General features: G+C 51.5%; 1 protein-coding gene across 2 annotated transcripts; it reads right to left on the bottom strand.

The window, feature by feature from the left end:
• Positions 1-722: 722 nt before the first annotated feature.
• Mfsd2a (MFSD2 lysolipid transporter A, lysophospholipid) lies at positions 723-16,121 on the bottom strand. 2 transcript variants are annotated; one of them, XM_057785353.1, is made up of 14 exons: positions 15,487-16,121; positions 13,810-13,938; positions 11,073-11,197; positions 5,804-5,942; positions 5,619-5,697; positions 4,899-5,056; positions 4,369-4,459; positions 4,126-4,247; positions 3,868-3,951; positions 3,441-3,524; positions 3,226-3,338; positions 2,873-3,016; positions 2,603-2,779; positions 723-1,621 (listed from the first exon to the last, which is right to left on the bottom strand). In XM_057785353.1, exons 1-14 carry the CDS (start codon positions 15,577-15,579, stop codon positions 1,558-1,560), a joined length of 1,602 nt encoding a protein of 533 aa, XP_057641336.1. In that variant the 5' UTR covers positions 15,580-16,121; the 3' UTR covers positions 723-1,557. The 2 variants fall into 2 exon arrangements, with proteins under 2 accessions (XP_057641336.1, XP_057641335.1); XM_057785352.1 differs by having other exon boundaries at positions 724-1,621; positions 13,810-13,941; positions 15,487-16,116.
• Between the last annotated feature and the right edge of the window lie 202 nt (positions 16,122-16,323).

The following is a 16,323-nucleotide window of genomic DNA, read 5'->3' as shown; positions in this document are numbered from 1 at the left end:
ACTGATGACCTTTGTCAATCACTTAGCTTACCCAGGCCTTGGCTTCCTTATCTGTAAAACCAGAATAATAGCAACACCTTCCTTGTCGGGAACTCCAGACTAAATGAATTAGTATGTATGAACACGTATAACAGGGCCTATTAGAAACACTTCATGAAGCCAGGCGGTGGTAGTGCACACCTTTAATCCCAGCACTGGGGAGGCAGAGGCAGACAGATCTCTGTGAGTTTGAGGCCAGTCTGGTCTACAAGAGCTAGTTCCAGGACAGGCTCCAAAGCTTTAGAGAAACCCTGTTTTGAAAAACCAAAAGAAAAGAAAAAGAAATAAACACTTTATGAAAATTATCATTTTTATCCATAACCACAGACCCTGAATCCAAGGACAAATCAATCCCATCACTTCCCTCAGGGTCGCTCCTGGTCCCGCCAGCTTTACTCCCGTTTTCAGAGCCTGACTTGAGTGTGTGCAACCCAGTGGTATGGTAGGGTGACCCTTGTGGACGTGTAAGAGCCAACTATTAATTTCTCAGGAACTTACAAGAGTAACTCGAATTGGCTACGGTGGGAATGTTACATTGTAGGAATGGGACTTTAACCAGGCCTCCCCCACCAGACTCACCACTACCCAACACCCACACCTGGACACAAATAGTCTCCACCTTCAACATTACTGACAACAGTTATGGGAAGTCTTCAGGGACACTACAGACCCACAACTAATACACCTAGCCCCACAGGCTCGGGTATACGCATGATGACAGACACACATGATTTTCACACATGGGGATATGGGGAGCCGTGGCTACAGTGCTAAGAGGCTCCCAGAGATGACATGGAGCACCACCGACATCATTCTTTGCCATGTGACTTTAGCCACATCCCTTTCAATGCTAGAGCTTGGGTTTTCATCTTTTATCTTTAAGACAGGGACGAGTCCTGCCATGACACAAGGGCTCCACAGGTCCAATGCGATCACAATGAACTGTGTGCCAAGCCAGCACAAGGCACCTGGGACAGAATAAATGTCAGTCAAGGCTGCTATCATGCCCTCAGGCGCACTGTCCCATCTCCCTGGCACCTGTGGCTTTGTGAGCCCATGGACTATCTGGGGCACAACAAAGGGCTCCATGGATGGTTAAGAACGGAGATGGAAGCAGGCAGCTTTGTTGTCCAGTTTTTATGAAAATTAATAACATTAATAGCTCACAGACATATACATACACACATTACTATGTACATAGTCATTAAGTTATTAATTAGTCTCTGTATAAAACGTTTCTACATTAGTGTTCTGAGCTAAGCCCAGTCAGTCCTTGACATATTCACAGTTGCAGCCCTCGGGCTTGGCCCTGTGGGCAGGCGGTGAGGAGGTTACAGAGCGACCAGCCCCGCAGTGAGCACAGATGTCCTGGACCGCTCACCCTCCATCCAGTCCTTGGTCCCTGTCTTGACACAGGAAGAACAGCTGCTCAGTGTGAGGACAAAAAGATCCCGTGCCTCATGCTGCCTGGTGCCCCGGGTTCTTTGTGTGGTAGCTTCAGGTGACATGTGGCAGGTCCTAGAGAATGCTGGCCAGCTCTGTGGAGTCTGTGTCAGAGCAACCTGAGCTGCTGGCTTCGTCTCTGCAACAGAAAAGACAGGTCAGGCCAAGCGTCTTGACCCTCCTCTGCTGCCACCTGCCTTAGGAATCTTGGCCCTGGAGTCCAAGTCAGCTGTCAGTCTTGTGTACACGCAGGAGTTTCCTCATTCCCACTGCCGGCCAGGAAACTTCTGGTGGCTCGGCTCTTCCTGCCGAGCGAAGGGCACGGCAGACCTCAGAGAGCCAGTGGCTCTGGCTGGCTGGCATGGTGGCATTAGTCACTCCACCTTGCCCTATCATTTCTGGCCACGCCAGGAGGGCACCAGAGTACAGGTTGCAACTAGAACACAGGGCAGGGCTCAAAGCCTTATCCACATTTCCTGGCTCAACTTCAATTCCCTTCATCTACAGGATAGGAATTGTAAGAATCTTGCCATGGGAGTGGCTGTCGTATCAGCACCTAGAAGGCAGGGCCAGGTTAGCCTTGGCAACACAACTAGTTTGATGCCAGCCTGAGCTAAATAAATGAAACCCTGCCTCAAAGCAAACAAACCAACCAACTCAGCTGCCTAGGAATGGGTTTGTTAGAAGGTAGGGAGTAGGGGTGGGGTGCTGGAAGCACACTTCTAAACACAAGCTCCTTCAAGACGGGAAGTTTTGTTTGGTTGAGAGACAGGGTCTCTCTACATAGCCCTGGCTGTCCTGGAACTCACTACATAGACCAGGCTAGCCTCAAGCTCACAAAGATCCACCTGCCTCTGCCACCTAGAGTTCTGGAATTAAAGGTGTGTGTCACCAGGCCTGGCCTTTTTCTGTTTGTTTTGGTTTGATTTGGGTTTTCCTAACACAATGCTGGCATTCAGAAAGTGTTGCCTGTTGAGTAACTACATACAAAGGCATTCAGTGTAGTACCTAGCATGTAGTTAAGAATGATCTGGACCCATCCACCAGGGGCACAAATTGAGAACTTAGACTGGCACGTACGCACACGTGTGCACACACACATCCCCCCCCCAGCTCTCACCGTAGAGCCTGTAGAGCTTTCTTATTCTGTCGCCGTTTCTCCTCATCGATGGGGTACATCTTGAAGAGCAGCAAGCCCAGGAGGATGAGGATGATGGGAGCCATCGTCACCAGCATCTTCAGTGTAAACTTGACCTGTTCTGGCTGGGAGCAGCCCTGCTTCTTGTACTTGGCAAAGCTGTGGGACCCAGAGGGCAAGGAGTGGTGAGGATGGAATGCCTGGACCTTGACCCTGTCCCCAATCTTGCCCCAAGACTCACAGGCCACTCACTCAAGACTGAGGGTAGAGACACCAAGAGAGACTCCAGAGGCGAACTTGGTGAAGAAGACATAGAAGGAAAAGAAGATAGGCTCGGTGCCAGGGGAGTGAGGGTGCTTCAGGTGGAAGTCATCGATGACGTCAGGCAGCATGGACCTACGCAGAGTGAGTGGTGGCAAACATGAGTGACCGCCACCTAGCCGCTAGCTTGTATGGTATATGTGTCCATGAGAAGGAACTGCCTTCTGGGAACTTGCAAACCCGCCTCATCTCAGACCCATAGAAGAGCAGGGAGAGAAGCCAGCAGAGCACAGTCCCCAGTATGTTGGCTGGGGAATAAACGCGGTGAGCCTGTATATTCCTACCAGGGCAGCAAGAAGGCAGCTGCTACGCTGACACCAGCTGCTACGGCCACCACGTAAGTGACGATTAGATTGCTCTTCATAAGGGCCACCAAGATGAGAAAAGGAACCGCTGACTGCAACAGAGGACGAGGAAGATGGGTTACCTAGGAGGCTCCCGTGTGTAACCCCACCACCACCTAACCCAACCCAAACTCTACCCCTTGAGCCCCACTCACTGAGATCCCAACATAGACAGCTGTCTTCTTGCCAAACCGGGTTAGGAACCACTGCCAGATGGGAATGGTGAATGTGGCCGAGAGCTGTGAGTGACAGAAAAGGTGAGGCAGGTGGTTTATTGCTGCAGGGGCCCCCAAAGATGCTCCCAGGTCAGCCACTGGCAGTAAGGAAGTTGACGGGCATGTCTGAAGGCTTCCTGGGGGAGCTGAGAGCAAGCCATCCTCCCGGCTGTTCACAAATATGAATGCAAAGCTGCACTAAGTTGCTGGCATCCTTGTTTTTGCTGTACTGACCATTCAGACTCAAATCCTCCTTTTATAACCATCTCTAAGCGATTGTGAGGTCTGGGGAAACCCCCCTCATCCCATCATGACTAGGGACCAGCCTGAAAGACCCCTTCATCAGTACCACATGCCCTGTACGCACCATGATGGCCAGGAGGAGGTTCTGGAACTCATTTCGGAAGCCCAAGGTATAGGTGCAGAACAAGGCGAAGTTGCCCTCCACCAGCTGGGGAAAGGGGCAGGACAAGGAAGTGAAAGGGAAAAGGTGACTTGGAGATTCCAGAGTCCTCGATGTGCCCCACTCCTTCCTGCCTGCCCCTCAGCCTCACCCCAATCCAAATCCTCTCCAATCCCATCTAACAGACCTCCTCTCAGCATGAGCATCTCAGGCCCCACTCACCATGAACGCCAGGGAGGTGAAGAGAAAGCCCGCGATGAGCTTGACGTAGGGGCCGTGACTCATGACCAGCCGGAGGCCCTGAAAGAAGGGCATCGACTCGGCCTGCTGGGCCTCATAGGGCTCTAGGGATCAGAAAGGGTGATGAGGAGGAAGCAGAAGTCCCTCCCAAAGCCTGGAGACCAGGCAGAAGGGGACCACTGCTCCCTGGGCTGCGGGCTGAGCCCTCCCCAGCACGCTTCTCACCTCTCTGCTCCCGCACGCCTAGAACCAGAATGACGGCGCAGATGACGTAGATAGAGGCAATGATCCCTGCTGCCAGCAGGTATGCATTTTGCTATGACATACAGAGACAGGGTCAGTCTGATCTCAGCCCAGCAGCCCCACTCCACGATCTCAGGCCAGGCCTTTCTCCTGTGGGGGCCTCACTGTCTCCATCTGTGGACCAGGGGGGGTCATCCTGGACCTGCTGCTGCTTCCCAAGGCTGGGCTAAGTCCAAGTATACAAAACGTTACACGGCCAGACTACGTAGTGTGTGAGCCCACAGCCCAAGTCTTCCCCCCATCTCTGCAACTCGCTGGAACCCCAGACGAGTTACTCAGCCTCCCAGGCTTTACTTTCCTTGTCTATAAAGTGGGCATATGTACATACTAATATTTACATTTACCAGATGCCCACTAATGAGTAAACACTAGCTCTATTACTACTTTTAGGATAACTGCAAAGTGCCCCATTTGTTCTCCCCCAACAAAGCCCTGCCCAACCAGGGCCTCACCGTTTCTTTGAGGGAGCCGGTGCTCTGTGTGCGATTGACAGCTTCCAAGGTCACTTCAGAGTCGTTCTGGTCCTGAAGGCAAGGTGCTTTGGCTTGGCCCACAATTTGTCCTTGGATCGCCGTGCCTATCACTGTACCCAGCACCTCCACCGTCATCCCTAGACAGGAAAAGGGTCTTTTTGGATGTGCCTCAAGGCCCGTGGGCCCAGGGAAGAAGGTCAGATGGGAGCCACTGTTGGCTCCAGGTCAGGTGGGCTAGGGGACAGGGTGGTGACATTTCAACCTACATTCATGGCCTTTCTCTGTGTGACCTTCAGAACAGTCCCTGCATCCTCTGAGTCTCGCTTGAGCAATAAAGGGATTGAGTTATTTTTAATATGCTTTCATAGGCTGAGGGATATAATTCAATGTTTAAGTGACTGCTTAGGAGAGACAAGGCTCTGGGATCAATCCCCAGCATTGAAGAGACAAGGGACAGCAGAAGGGGGGGTTTGCCTCCCCCACCTTCCCAGGCACACACATGAGTAGAGCAAAGAGCTGGGCCCACAAAGTACAAGGTGTCTGTGGTGGTAGGCTAGGAGCAGAGCTGGGCCCACAAAGTACAAGGTGTCTGTGGTGGTAGGCTAGGAGCAGAGCGTGGGCCCACAAAGTACAAGGTGTCTGTGGTGGTAGGCTAGGAGCAGAGCGGTCCAGGGCCAGGCTGATGAGGAAGGGACTTACTGTAGGCCGTGGCGGAGTCTCGCTCACTCTGATCTGTGCTGATGAACATGGTGAGGGCTGAGTAGGGAACGTGGAAACACTGTTGTGGAAGAGAAGCTCTCGGCCAGTTAGATGGATGGAGAGACACGCAGAGGCCCCAGGGTTCACCCTTGACTCCTGCCCCTCATCAAGTTACCCACACTCACCGTGACCAGTGTCTCAAAGAGGCAGTAGAAAAGCAGGTACCAAAGGAACCCATGCGACCTTTCCATCCCTAGTGGGAAGTCAGGCACGAACCAGATGAGGAAGTAGGCAATGATGGCCAGGGGAGTGGAGAAGATGATCCTGAGGAAGGGGAGGGTCTGAGCGGAGGCCGGAGAATTCTAAGAGCTCAAATCTGTTCCACAGTTGCCAATCAACGGAGGAGGAAATTCCTACTCTGAACCTCCCAACCCAGAGCCTCAGGGGAAGACTGAGGGCCTTGCCTGAAGGACTGGAGTGGGGCCAAGTTCATGAACCAAAGTCCTGAGCAAGGAACTTGAAGGGGTCCAAGAGAAAGGAGCATGAGACATATCTTTCCTGATGCGAGAGTCCCAGTGAAGGGGACAGGCCTGTCCCCTACCCTCCGTGCTCCATCTGTACCCACACGGGGAAGCTAGAATGGGTGGGCGAGGCCAACTTGTGGTGAAGGAGGAGAGAGGGGCCACGTGGGAGGATTGGACCCAGCCACGGAACTATAAGGAGGGTGGGGACAAATGCCTGGCCTACATGTGAGTTCACCTCATCACGAGAGGTTATTAATACCTCAGGCTAGACCAACTTCACAGCATCAGCAGAGTACAAAGGTTAAAAGGAAGAAGGCTTCAGACCAGCTCAGTGGGTAAAAGCACTTGCTGCCAGGCCTAACAACCTGATATTTTCCCCTGGAGCATGCATGGTGGAAGGGAAACACAAGTTGTCCTCTGGCCTCCACATGTACCATGGCATGTGCACGTGTAGGCACACATACACACACATACACGCACACACACAAACACACTAAATATTTTTAAAAAGAGGAAAGTCCTGTGTTGCATATACTTCTGGGATCCATTTCTGAGTCTGTTACTATAAAAACTTAGTCTTAGGCAAGTTACTTAACTTCTCTGAGAGTCACTTCCTCACATATGAAATGAAAACAAGAAATAATACACTGCCTACATTCAACATTTGCCCAAGTATTTATGAAGCTCCATGATGTCCTTGGCACTATTCTGACTGTTGAAGATGTGTCCATGAAGGAAAAGCACACTGATCTCGCAAAACTCACTCTAGTGAACAACATAAATGACATATTCGGCCCTGAAAACAAAAATCTTGACACATGCTACAACACAGAACCTTGGCCTTCATAGGTCAATGAAATAGGATTGTCTCTAAAAAACAAGTATTGTACAGTTTAACTTATAGGGGAGTCACCAAATCCATAGTTTCATATTCATCCTGCAAGATACGTCAGCTGCTAAGGGTACTTACTATGCCTAATGACCTGAGTTCAAATTCATGAATCGGCCGGGCGGTGGTGGCACTTGGGAGGCAGAGGCAGGCGGATCTCTGTGAGTTCGAGGCCAGCCTGGTCTACAAGAGCTAGTTCCAGGACAGGAACCAAAAGCCAAAAGCTATGGAGAAACCCTGTCTCGAAAAATCCATAAAAAAAAAAAAAAAATTCACGAATCAACTCCTGAAAACTGTCCCCTGACCCCATCCTCCCCCCATATATCCTTCTTGAACCCAAAAAAAAAAAAAAAAAAAAAAAGGAGGAGAGAGGGAGGGTTTGACAGGTTGACAGGGGGAGGGTAATGCAGCAGGGATTATTTTTTGACGAACTCAAAGTTTTGGTTTGAAAAGAAGAAAAAGTAGTGGTGGTGCACACCTTTAATTCTAGTGCTCAGGAGGCAGAGACAAGGGGATCTCTGTGAGTTCGAGACTAGTCTGGTCTACAAAGTGAACTCCAGGACATCCAGGGCTATGCAGAAAAAGAACAACAACAAAAAATAATGGGATGGAAGACAGTGATGGTCACACAAGGATGTGAACGTTCTTTTTTTTTTTTTTTTTTTTTTTTTTTTTTTGGTTTTTCGAGACAGGATTTCTCTGTGGCTTTGGAGCCTGTCCTGGAACTAGCTCTGTAGACCAGGCTGGTCTCGAACTCACAGAGATCCGCCTGCCTCTGCCTCCCGAGTGCGATGTGAACGTTCTTTTTTTTTTTTTTTAAATATTTTCTATAGTTTATTTAATGTGCATTGGTGTGAAGGTGTCAGATCCCCTGCAACTGAATCTTCAGACAGTTGTGAGCTGCCATGTGGGTGCTGGGAATTGAACCTAGGTCTTAACCACTGAGCCATCTCTCCAGCCCCCGATGTGAACGTTCTTAATGCTACTTTATTGGACATCTTAAAAGAGCCAAGTAGTGATGCCTCATGACTTTAATCCCAGCTCTGGGAAGGCAGAGGCAGGTGGATCTCTGTGAGTTTGAGGCCAGTCTGGTCTACAGAGAGTTCCAGGAAAGCCAGGGCTACACAGAGAAACCCTGTCTCGGGAAAAAAAAAAAAAGCTGGGCATGGTGTTACAGGACTGTAGTCCCCACATTCAAGAGACAGAAGCAAAAAGATCATGAGTTCAAAGTCAACCTGGGATACAGAGTGAGATCTCTTTAAAAAAAAAAAAAAAAGAAGGGCACAGGGACTATTGGGATGGCTCAGCAATTAGGAGCACTTTTCTTGCTCCTAAGATTAAATTTTAAATAAGACATAGATTAAATTTTCAGCACCCACATGGTAGCTCACTACCATTAATAACTCCAGTTTCCGGAGACCCAGTGTCCTCTTTGGACCTCAGGTACCAGGCACAGGTGTACATCCAAACAAAACACTCATACAGTATTGTGTGTGTGCGTGCACACACATATGTTGATGTATTTGGTGTATATAGTCTCACACACATATGTTTGATTTTGCTTTTTCATCTTGACACAGGATCTCTCTATGTGATCATGTAGACCAGGCTGGTCTTAAATTCAGAGAATCTCCTGTCTCTTCTCTCAAGAGGCAGGCAGAAGCAGGTGGATTTCTGTGGGTTTGAGGGCTACTTGGTCTACATAACAGGTAGTAGGGCAGCCAGGGCTACATAGTGAGACCCTGTCTCAAAAACAAAGCGAACCAAGCAAGGGTTGAGCTGGAGGGGATGGCACATGACTATAATCTGAGCATCCAGGAGGTGAAGAATCAGGGGTTGGAGGCCAGCCTGGGCTACAGGGAACCTAGTCTTCAAGGAACAAAACGAAGATCAAGGCTGTAGAATGCTTGCCCAGCATGTGCCAGGCCCTGCATTTGAGTTCTACCACAAATAAATCCATAAATAGGGTAAATGCTAAGCTTGAGGTTTTTTTCATAGTCTTTATACACTTAGTCAACATAATAAAAGGTGGCAAATGCTATGGAGAAAAGAAAGACGGCTACAGCAGGCACAAGACTTGGGGTGCAGTTCACAACCGGCTGAGGGGGCAGTAACTGAGAAGGCGTGGATGTGATCAGGGAGTCTGCATTGCAGATCTCTGAGGCAAGTGTGGGTCCAGGCAGGGGACAGTCAGTACAAAGGTCCTTAGGCAGGACCCGTGGGCTGAAGGGCAGTGAGCAAGGAAGATGGAATCAGGAGATAATGTGGAGAAAATGGGACACCTCACAGGCAGATGTAAGGACTTCAACTCTGTGGGTTGAAGTAGGCTCAAGTCTTAAGTAAGTTGATAGAAAAAATGTTGAACAGTACTTGGGGCATTAAGTGTTTGCCATGATCATTTCAGGAGGGCTCAACAGGAGAAGTGGCATTCGGGAAACTACAGGCCAGAGCCACAAGTGGGCAATGCCTGGTAATCACTTCATCTCAGTCTCTCAGTGTGACCCTGCTGACGGTGTCTCACGGGCGGCCTTAGGAAGTTCTGGGGAAAGGAATGTCAGCATTTCAGTGGTTTGCAGGAGGGGTTTGGGAGTAGGAACTGCACTAACCTGGGAGGAGACCCAGCTAAGGCTAACACTAACCAACCGGCTCAGACCCAGCCTCTTTATGGTCTCTGGGCCTGAGCAGATGCAACCTGGGAGGAATACAAGGGCCCCTCAGCCTATGAGCCACCCCATGCGTTTCTGACTCACACCCGGGCACTTGCTACCCAGACAGCAGCCTAAGGGTTTCCAGCAACTTTCCTGGGGTAGCTGTCATAACTGACCAAGCAAAAGTCCTCAGGTCCCCTCTCACAGGGAGGCCTTGCTGGCCCTCCTCCTCCTTCCACCCCGCCACATCGCCTCCTCAGAGAACAGGGCTCCTCCTCAGCCTTCCCCAAACACTCCATCCTCCTAGGCAGGCAGCTGAACAGCAATGCCCGCCTAGGAACCCGATTTGACTGCGAGTGACCCTGTGCGGCAGTGCATCAGACAGCGGCTTCCTATTGGCTGGGCCTCATGAGGCGATGTGGGAGCAGGGCCCCGCCCTCCACCAGCTGCCAGGACGCCGGCATGGGGCCAAATCTCACAGGCTGGCGCTCAAGGCTCCCTGAGCAGTTTGCCCAGGTAAAGGAGGTTCTCCTGCCCTCCCCTCCAGCCCCTTGGCCATGAGGCCTGGATCAAAGGCTCCAAACTGGGCTTCTGCCAGGGGCTGGCAGGATTGGGGTGGGTGGGGGGCCTCGTGGGAAAGGAAACTGTGGAGGTGCAGAAGCTGCTGGAAGAGCTTTGAAGGCCGGAGACCAGGTATGGGCGCCCCTGGGGCAGGAAGGCGCCCACTTAAGCTTGGATGGGCTGGAGATGAAAGGGGTACACCCCCCACCCCCTGAAGCAGGATGTCCTGGAGGGAACCAGAGCCCCGGCTTGGCTTGGCCTGTCTTGTGCGTCTCCACGGCTGTCTGATCTATGGTAACTGCCTCCCACAACTTGCCCCACAGGCTGAATCTGGCTCCGCAATTCCGTTCTCAGAATGGCCCCTACCCGTGTCCTACCATTAACCACCCTGGAGGAATGTCAACTCGTATATCAATGCCTGCCCGGCACTCTTCTGAGTGCTGTCTCTATTAAAATCCTCACCATACCTCCGTTTTACCTAAGGTTCAGAGACGTTAAGTAACTTGCTCGTGACAGCACAGCTGTTGGTCATGAAGCTGCCATTCAAACCCAGGCAAGCTCCTGACCAGTCTGAAGACCTACTTCTGCCGCTATAGAGGTGCCAAGTGGGAGAAAAAATAAAATGAGGGTTCCAGCTTCACCAAAATAACTGGCTGGGTGTCCCAGTGCCCACGTCTGGGGCCGCTAAGGCCTCAGCCTGGGCTTTCGACACCTTCGAGCTTTTCTGTCATTCCTTCCCCACAAGCCCCATCCTGTGACAAGAGACAGGACCTAGGGCCAGAGACAGCGAAGCCTGGCCTTCAGCCCGCGGTAGGAGAGCGTCTCTACTTACCAGGGCATGAGGCGGCCCAGGCGGGTCCAGGAGGACTTGCTGATGCAGAAGCCCACCAGAGGGTCAGTGAAGGCATCCCAGGCCCGGCCCACGAAAAGGATAATGGAAGCAGGGAGTGGGTCCACCTGCCACGGGGAAGAGGACAAAGAAGAGTCATTCCCCTCAGCGGGGCTTCCCTCAGTGCCACAGCCAGGCCATCAAGACCTGCTTCCACCTGTGTCCATTAACATCTCCGCTCAACCCTTTCTCTGTTCGAGACAGGGTTTCTCTGTGCAGCCCTGGCTGTCCTGGAATTCGCTCTGTACACCAGGCTGGTCTTGAACTCAGAGATCCACCTGCCTCTGCTTCCCGAGTGCTGGGATCAAAGGTGTGCACCTCCCAGTTTCACTCACGTTCTTAATAGTGACAGGAGCGGATCCAGAGGTTTAGCTCAGTGGTAGCTTGATTGCTTGCCTAGAATGGATGAGGTGTTGGATTCAATTCCCCCACACTGTAAAAAACCAGCTGGGCATGGTGGTGCACGCCTTTAATCCCAGGATCCCGTGGACAGAGGCAGGCAGATCTCTGTGAGTTCAAGGCCAGCCTAGTTTACATAGTGAGTTCCAGGACAGTCTTCATAGAGAGACCCAGTCTCCCAAAAGCAAAATAATAGTAATAATAATAACTAATAATAATGATGATGATGACAACAGCATTTCTCTGGTAACTGTATTATCAAAGTAGGACTGTTTGAAGCATTTCTGGATCTTTCCTTCCTTCTGATGCACTGAAAAACATCTTGTCAGGGCTGCAGAGATGGCTCAGTGGTTAAGAGCATTGACTGCTCTTCCAGGGACCACAGTTCAATTTCCAGCACCTACGAGGCAGCTAACGATTGTCCATAATTCCAGTTCTAAGGGGATATTCTGGCACCTTCTTCTGGCCTCGTGGGCACTGAACACGCATGGTACCCAGAAGTGGTATACAGACATTCATCCAGCCAAAATACCCATGCACATGAAAAAAATCTCACCTAACAGAATGAACACAGAATCATTCCCTCCTTCCCTCTCACAGCTCTGAGCCCCTGACCCCCTGATGACAGAGCTCGTATGACAGGGCAATCGCAGTGAGCCTCAGTTTCCCCATCTGCATAAGAGTTATGGGTTGTAGTGTATTTTATGAGGTCAGGCTTTATCTTGGGTATGGTAAAAGGAATCGATAGGTGCTTTCTTCATCTTCTTTTTAAGAATTCATTTTATTTTAAATCATGTGATTGTGTGTGTGTAGTGGGGGTGCTGTTTAAATGAATACAGGAGGCCAGAGGCACTGGAGCCCCTAGAGCTGGAATTATAGGCAATTGTGGCTGTGAGTGGCCTGGCATGGGTACTCACAACTCAGGTCCTCTGAAAAAAGCAGTAAGCCCTTAACCACTGAGCAGTCTCTCCAGTGACTTCCTCACCATGACACCGTGTGTGTGTGTGTGTGTGTGTGTGTGTGTGTGTGTGTGTAAGGGGGGCAGTCTCCTTTGTAGTCCTGACTAGTCTAGAACCTGGTAAATAGACCAGGCTGGGCTCTCACTTAAAGGATCCTCCTCTTGGCTCTCCCTTCCCAGTGCTGGGATTGCAGATGTGTGTCACTATGCCTACCCTATAGATGCTTTTTAGGAAGTGGCTGGTCACCTCCAAATACTCTAGGTTCTAAATACAGAATTTCCAGTTTCAACCTCATCCATAAAACCTTGATTGATTGATTGATTGATTGATTGATTGATTGGTTGGTTGACTTTTACTTTGTTTTTGAGACAGGGTCCTGGGCTGGTTCTGAAATCCCAATCCTCCTGTCTCGGCCTCCTAACCTAAGTGCTGGGGTAACAGGCATGTGCCGCCATGTCCAGTTGTTATAACCCTGCTCTGGAAAGCTGGCAGCCTTCCCAAACTGTCACCCCACTTTAACCCCACTTTATGCTCAACTGCAGGTTCCTCTTATTTATAACCCCCTTAGGGCCCAGCCATGGGAACTATTTGAAACCTAGCTACTGAATAGGTCTTCTGTCCTTTCTGGGGCTCATTGTTCCACACCTGCAAACGGAAACGAATATGCACTAATAGCCTCGCTTGCCCAGGGATGCTACCCAGAAAAGAGCCAGCGAGGGCACCCTGGAGCCATGGTTACTCAGTCTCCCACTCTCTCATCCAGACAGGGTGAATTCTTTGGATGCCAGGCTGCTGGCCAAGGCTTCTCAAATACACACAGTAGCCCTGCTTCTTCAGATGAGACCCCGAGTGCTGGGGCACATTACATATGCCCGCACAGGTTTCCCTACCCACCACGAAGCTGCCACTTCTCAGGTGAGGGTGGGATATAGTTCTTCCAAGAGCCTGGCAACACCCACTAAAAACCCTGAGCCAAGCCAGCTGACTGTCTTCCAGCCAGGGACATGGTGTGCCAGTCTCTTCTAAGAACAGCGTCACCAACGGGTCCCATTCTCCCTCACAGCCGCTGCTTAGTCCTCCAGGCTCTCTTGCTCCTGCCAGGCAAGGACAAGTTGCCAGCTGTGGCTCCTGGGGCAGAAAGACTCCCCTTCCTGGACACTTCCTAAAGCCTTCTTTCTCATCCACTGGGGCCCTGAGTGGCAGCCAAGGAACACGATCTGGTCCTGTTTTGCCAAGGGAGAAAACTGAGTGAACCTACCAAGAGGAGCCTACCACTTCCCACCTCTGCATATTGGAGGTGCCTAGGCCCTCAGGACACTCACCTTAGCCACATCCAGCAAGTAGATCTGCAGGAAGAACCCCAGGGCGCAGCCTGTCAGCTGGTAAGGGGCCCCTCCAACTGCATAACAAAGTTTGTTGCAAATGGACAATTGCTGCTTCTTCTTTGGTTCCTTCTGGGGAGAGAAGGAAAGACTGAAAATATGCTCAGGATTCTGGTCTCCAACCTAGAAGGTGCCAGAAGCACACAGCCCTTTCTCCAGCCAACTGGGCCAGGAGGAACAGCTCCACCTTGGGAAATCCCACTTCCCCTACCCCAGAGGAAGTTGCCCTTAAACGCAGACTCCCCCACCCATCTCCAGACTCTGAGAAAAATTATCACCCTCCATCTTTAAGGATCTTCTTCCTGGCCAGGTGTGTTGTCACACTCATTTAATCCCAATACTTGGGAGGCAGAGCCGGACAGGTAGGTCTCTGAGTTTAAGGGCAGCCTGTCTAAGGAGCGAGTTCCTAGACAGTCAGGACTACATAGAGAAAACCTGTCTCAAACAAACAAACAAATACAAAAATTCTCCTGGGCCCTCAGTCGTTGCTCCCTTCCATTTACTCAGAGAGAGCATGTTGAAGCAGTGGACAGGTTCCCGCCCTGCACTAGCTGCCACAACCTGAAAATCCTCTCGCTGCCAAAAGCAGCCTGAGCCCAGCCCAGGCTCCCTCCCCTACACCCCTCAAGAATCCACCTGCCTACTGGGTGAGGACACCAAGGCTGTGGGGAGGCCCCAATTGAGCCACCGCAGTCACAGCTGTTCCTTCCATCTGTCCCAAAGTTCCCGGGTCCCTGCAGACAGTCTTTAGCTCCAGGCAAACCCTTGAGCAGTCCTACCCTCCGGCTCCCTGACACAAACCCATTCCAGCTCCTAGGGGACCTTGGAGAGGGGTGGAAAGGGCTCCAGGTGCAGGGCTCTGCCTTCTCCAGGCAGAGCACTAGGGGAGGCTGAGGTTGCCCGGGGAAAGTAGAGATTACTCATACATGGTAACAGCATAATTGCTCACTGGCTCCTTCCAAGATCAGTTAATAAAATTAAAAGGAAAAGTTAGGCACCTCCCAAGGAGATCTATTGTCAGTGATCCCTTTCCTGGGGCCGCATGGTTTCACCGGGGTGGTTAAATAGATCCACAGAGCTGGGACCCGTCAGAGTCAAGACAAGCGATGAACGCTGTGAGTGTTGAACGCTTAAGAGTCCCACAAACGCTTTCGGTATGCGGTTCCTTTAAGAGCAGAGCCCTTGTTCTTATGAATGAACTTGAGTAGCCCTTCTCAGAGTTAAAACGTGAGAGTAGAGGGGGCGGCGGGGGTGGGGGAAGAGATTGAGAACGAAGGGGACTCTCAAATTTTGGGGATCTCCCCAGATCTAAGGAGAGAAACAGCGTGGCTCAGCATAGGAGAACCTAGAGCTCTAGGGAGAGCCCCACGCCATGTAGAGTTGCCGCCGCTCTTGGCGCAAACCCAGCGTAGGGGTGAGCAAAGGGGCTATATATACAGACTTTCTCCATCACTCCCCGGTTCCGGAGCACCCCTTGGACTTTCTTCTTTTTCCAAGTCTCACTGTACCCTGTTACACCCCCCTCCCCTCAGTGTCCCAAAGACCAAGCCTAATCTCTGACGCCCCTGTGCCCACCTCTCGGTCTGCCCACCATCCTTTACCCTCTCGGGACCTCACCTTCACCTGGACCGGCCGTTCACTGGCTTGGAGGATGCCGGTGGGGAGCAGTCCTGCCGCGGAACCGCTCTCGGCGCCCTCTCCTTTGGCCATGACCCGCGGGCCACGCCGTCTGGAACCGGGACGCCGGGATGCTCCTGTGTTCTGCCGGCCCGCACTCGCCTGGGGCTCCCCGTTGTAGACGCAGCCGCAGCTACCAGCACGCTCGCCAGCACTGAGTAAACCGGGAACGCCGGCAAGGAAAACTGGCGTGCCCCCTCCGCGTCTCTTAAAGGTTTGGTCCTGAAGCCTCCAGCCAATCCCCGCACGAGCCTGCCCTACTCGTCTGGCGGAGCCTAGCTGCACAGCCACGTTCTCAAAGCCGGCATCCGGCAACGCGTGCTCCTAACCATCTGAGCAAGGCTGAGACACCCACCTGACTCGCCCAAGGAAACTGAACCCCAGGGCTGAAAGTGAGCTGCCGGAGGTCCCCCAGAGTGAGTTCTCCCCAAGTCGAGCCTGCTAGCCCGTAACTTTTGAACCCCGACGCCCCCTTTAATAAGCTGGAGTCAGGTGGCTTCTCCCTTCCCCCAAACCTGAAGTCATAGGCTGTAACTTTCACTATCAATGTCCCTCTTTTATATCTCAAGATCGCTCGTTCTTCTTTTTGCCTGTGATATTTAGGGAACCTTTTTCAACGGGACAGGAAAATTTGCCAGCTCCGTGGCTGCCCTTTCCAGCAGGGAAGCTATCAAGTTCTACGAAGAAGTCAGAGCCACAGAAGCCTTTTATGGATAGCTTCTAAGAGGCTTGACACGATCTCATGAACTCCATCTGAGGGTGGTACTATTATTGTCC

This window comes from Chionomys nivalis, chromosome 11 (genome assembly GCF_950005125.1).
Source record: "Chionomys nivalis chromosome 11, mChiNiv1.1, whole genome shotgun sequence".
NCBI lineage: Eukaryota > Metazoa > Chordata > Mammalia > Rodentia > Cricetidae > Chionomys > Chionomys nivalis.
The sequence above is the reverse complement of the archived record's forward strand: the minus strand, read 5'-3'. Positions and strand labels throughout refer to the sequence as shown.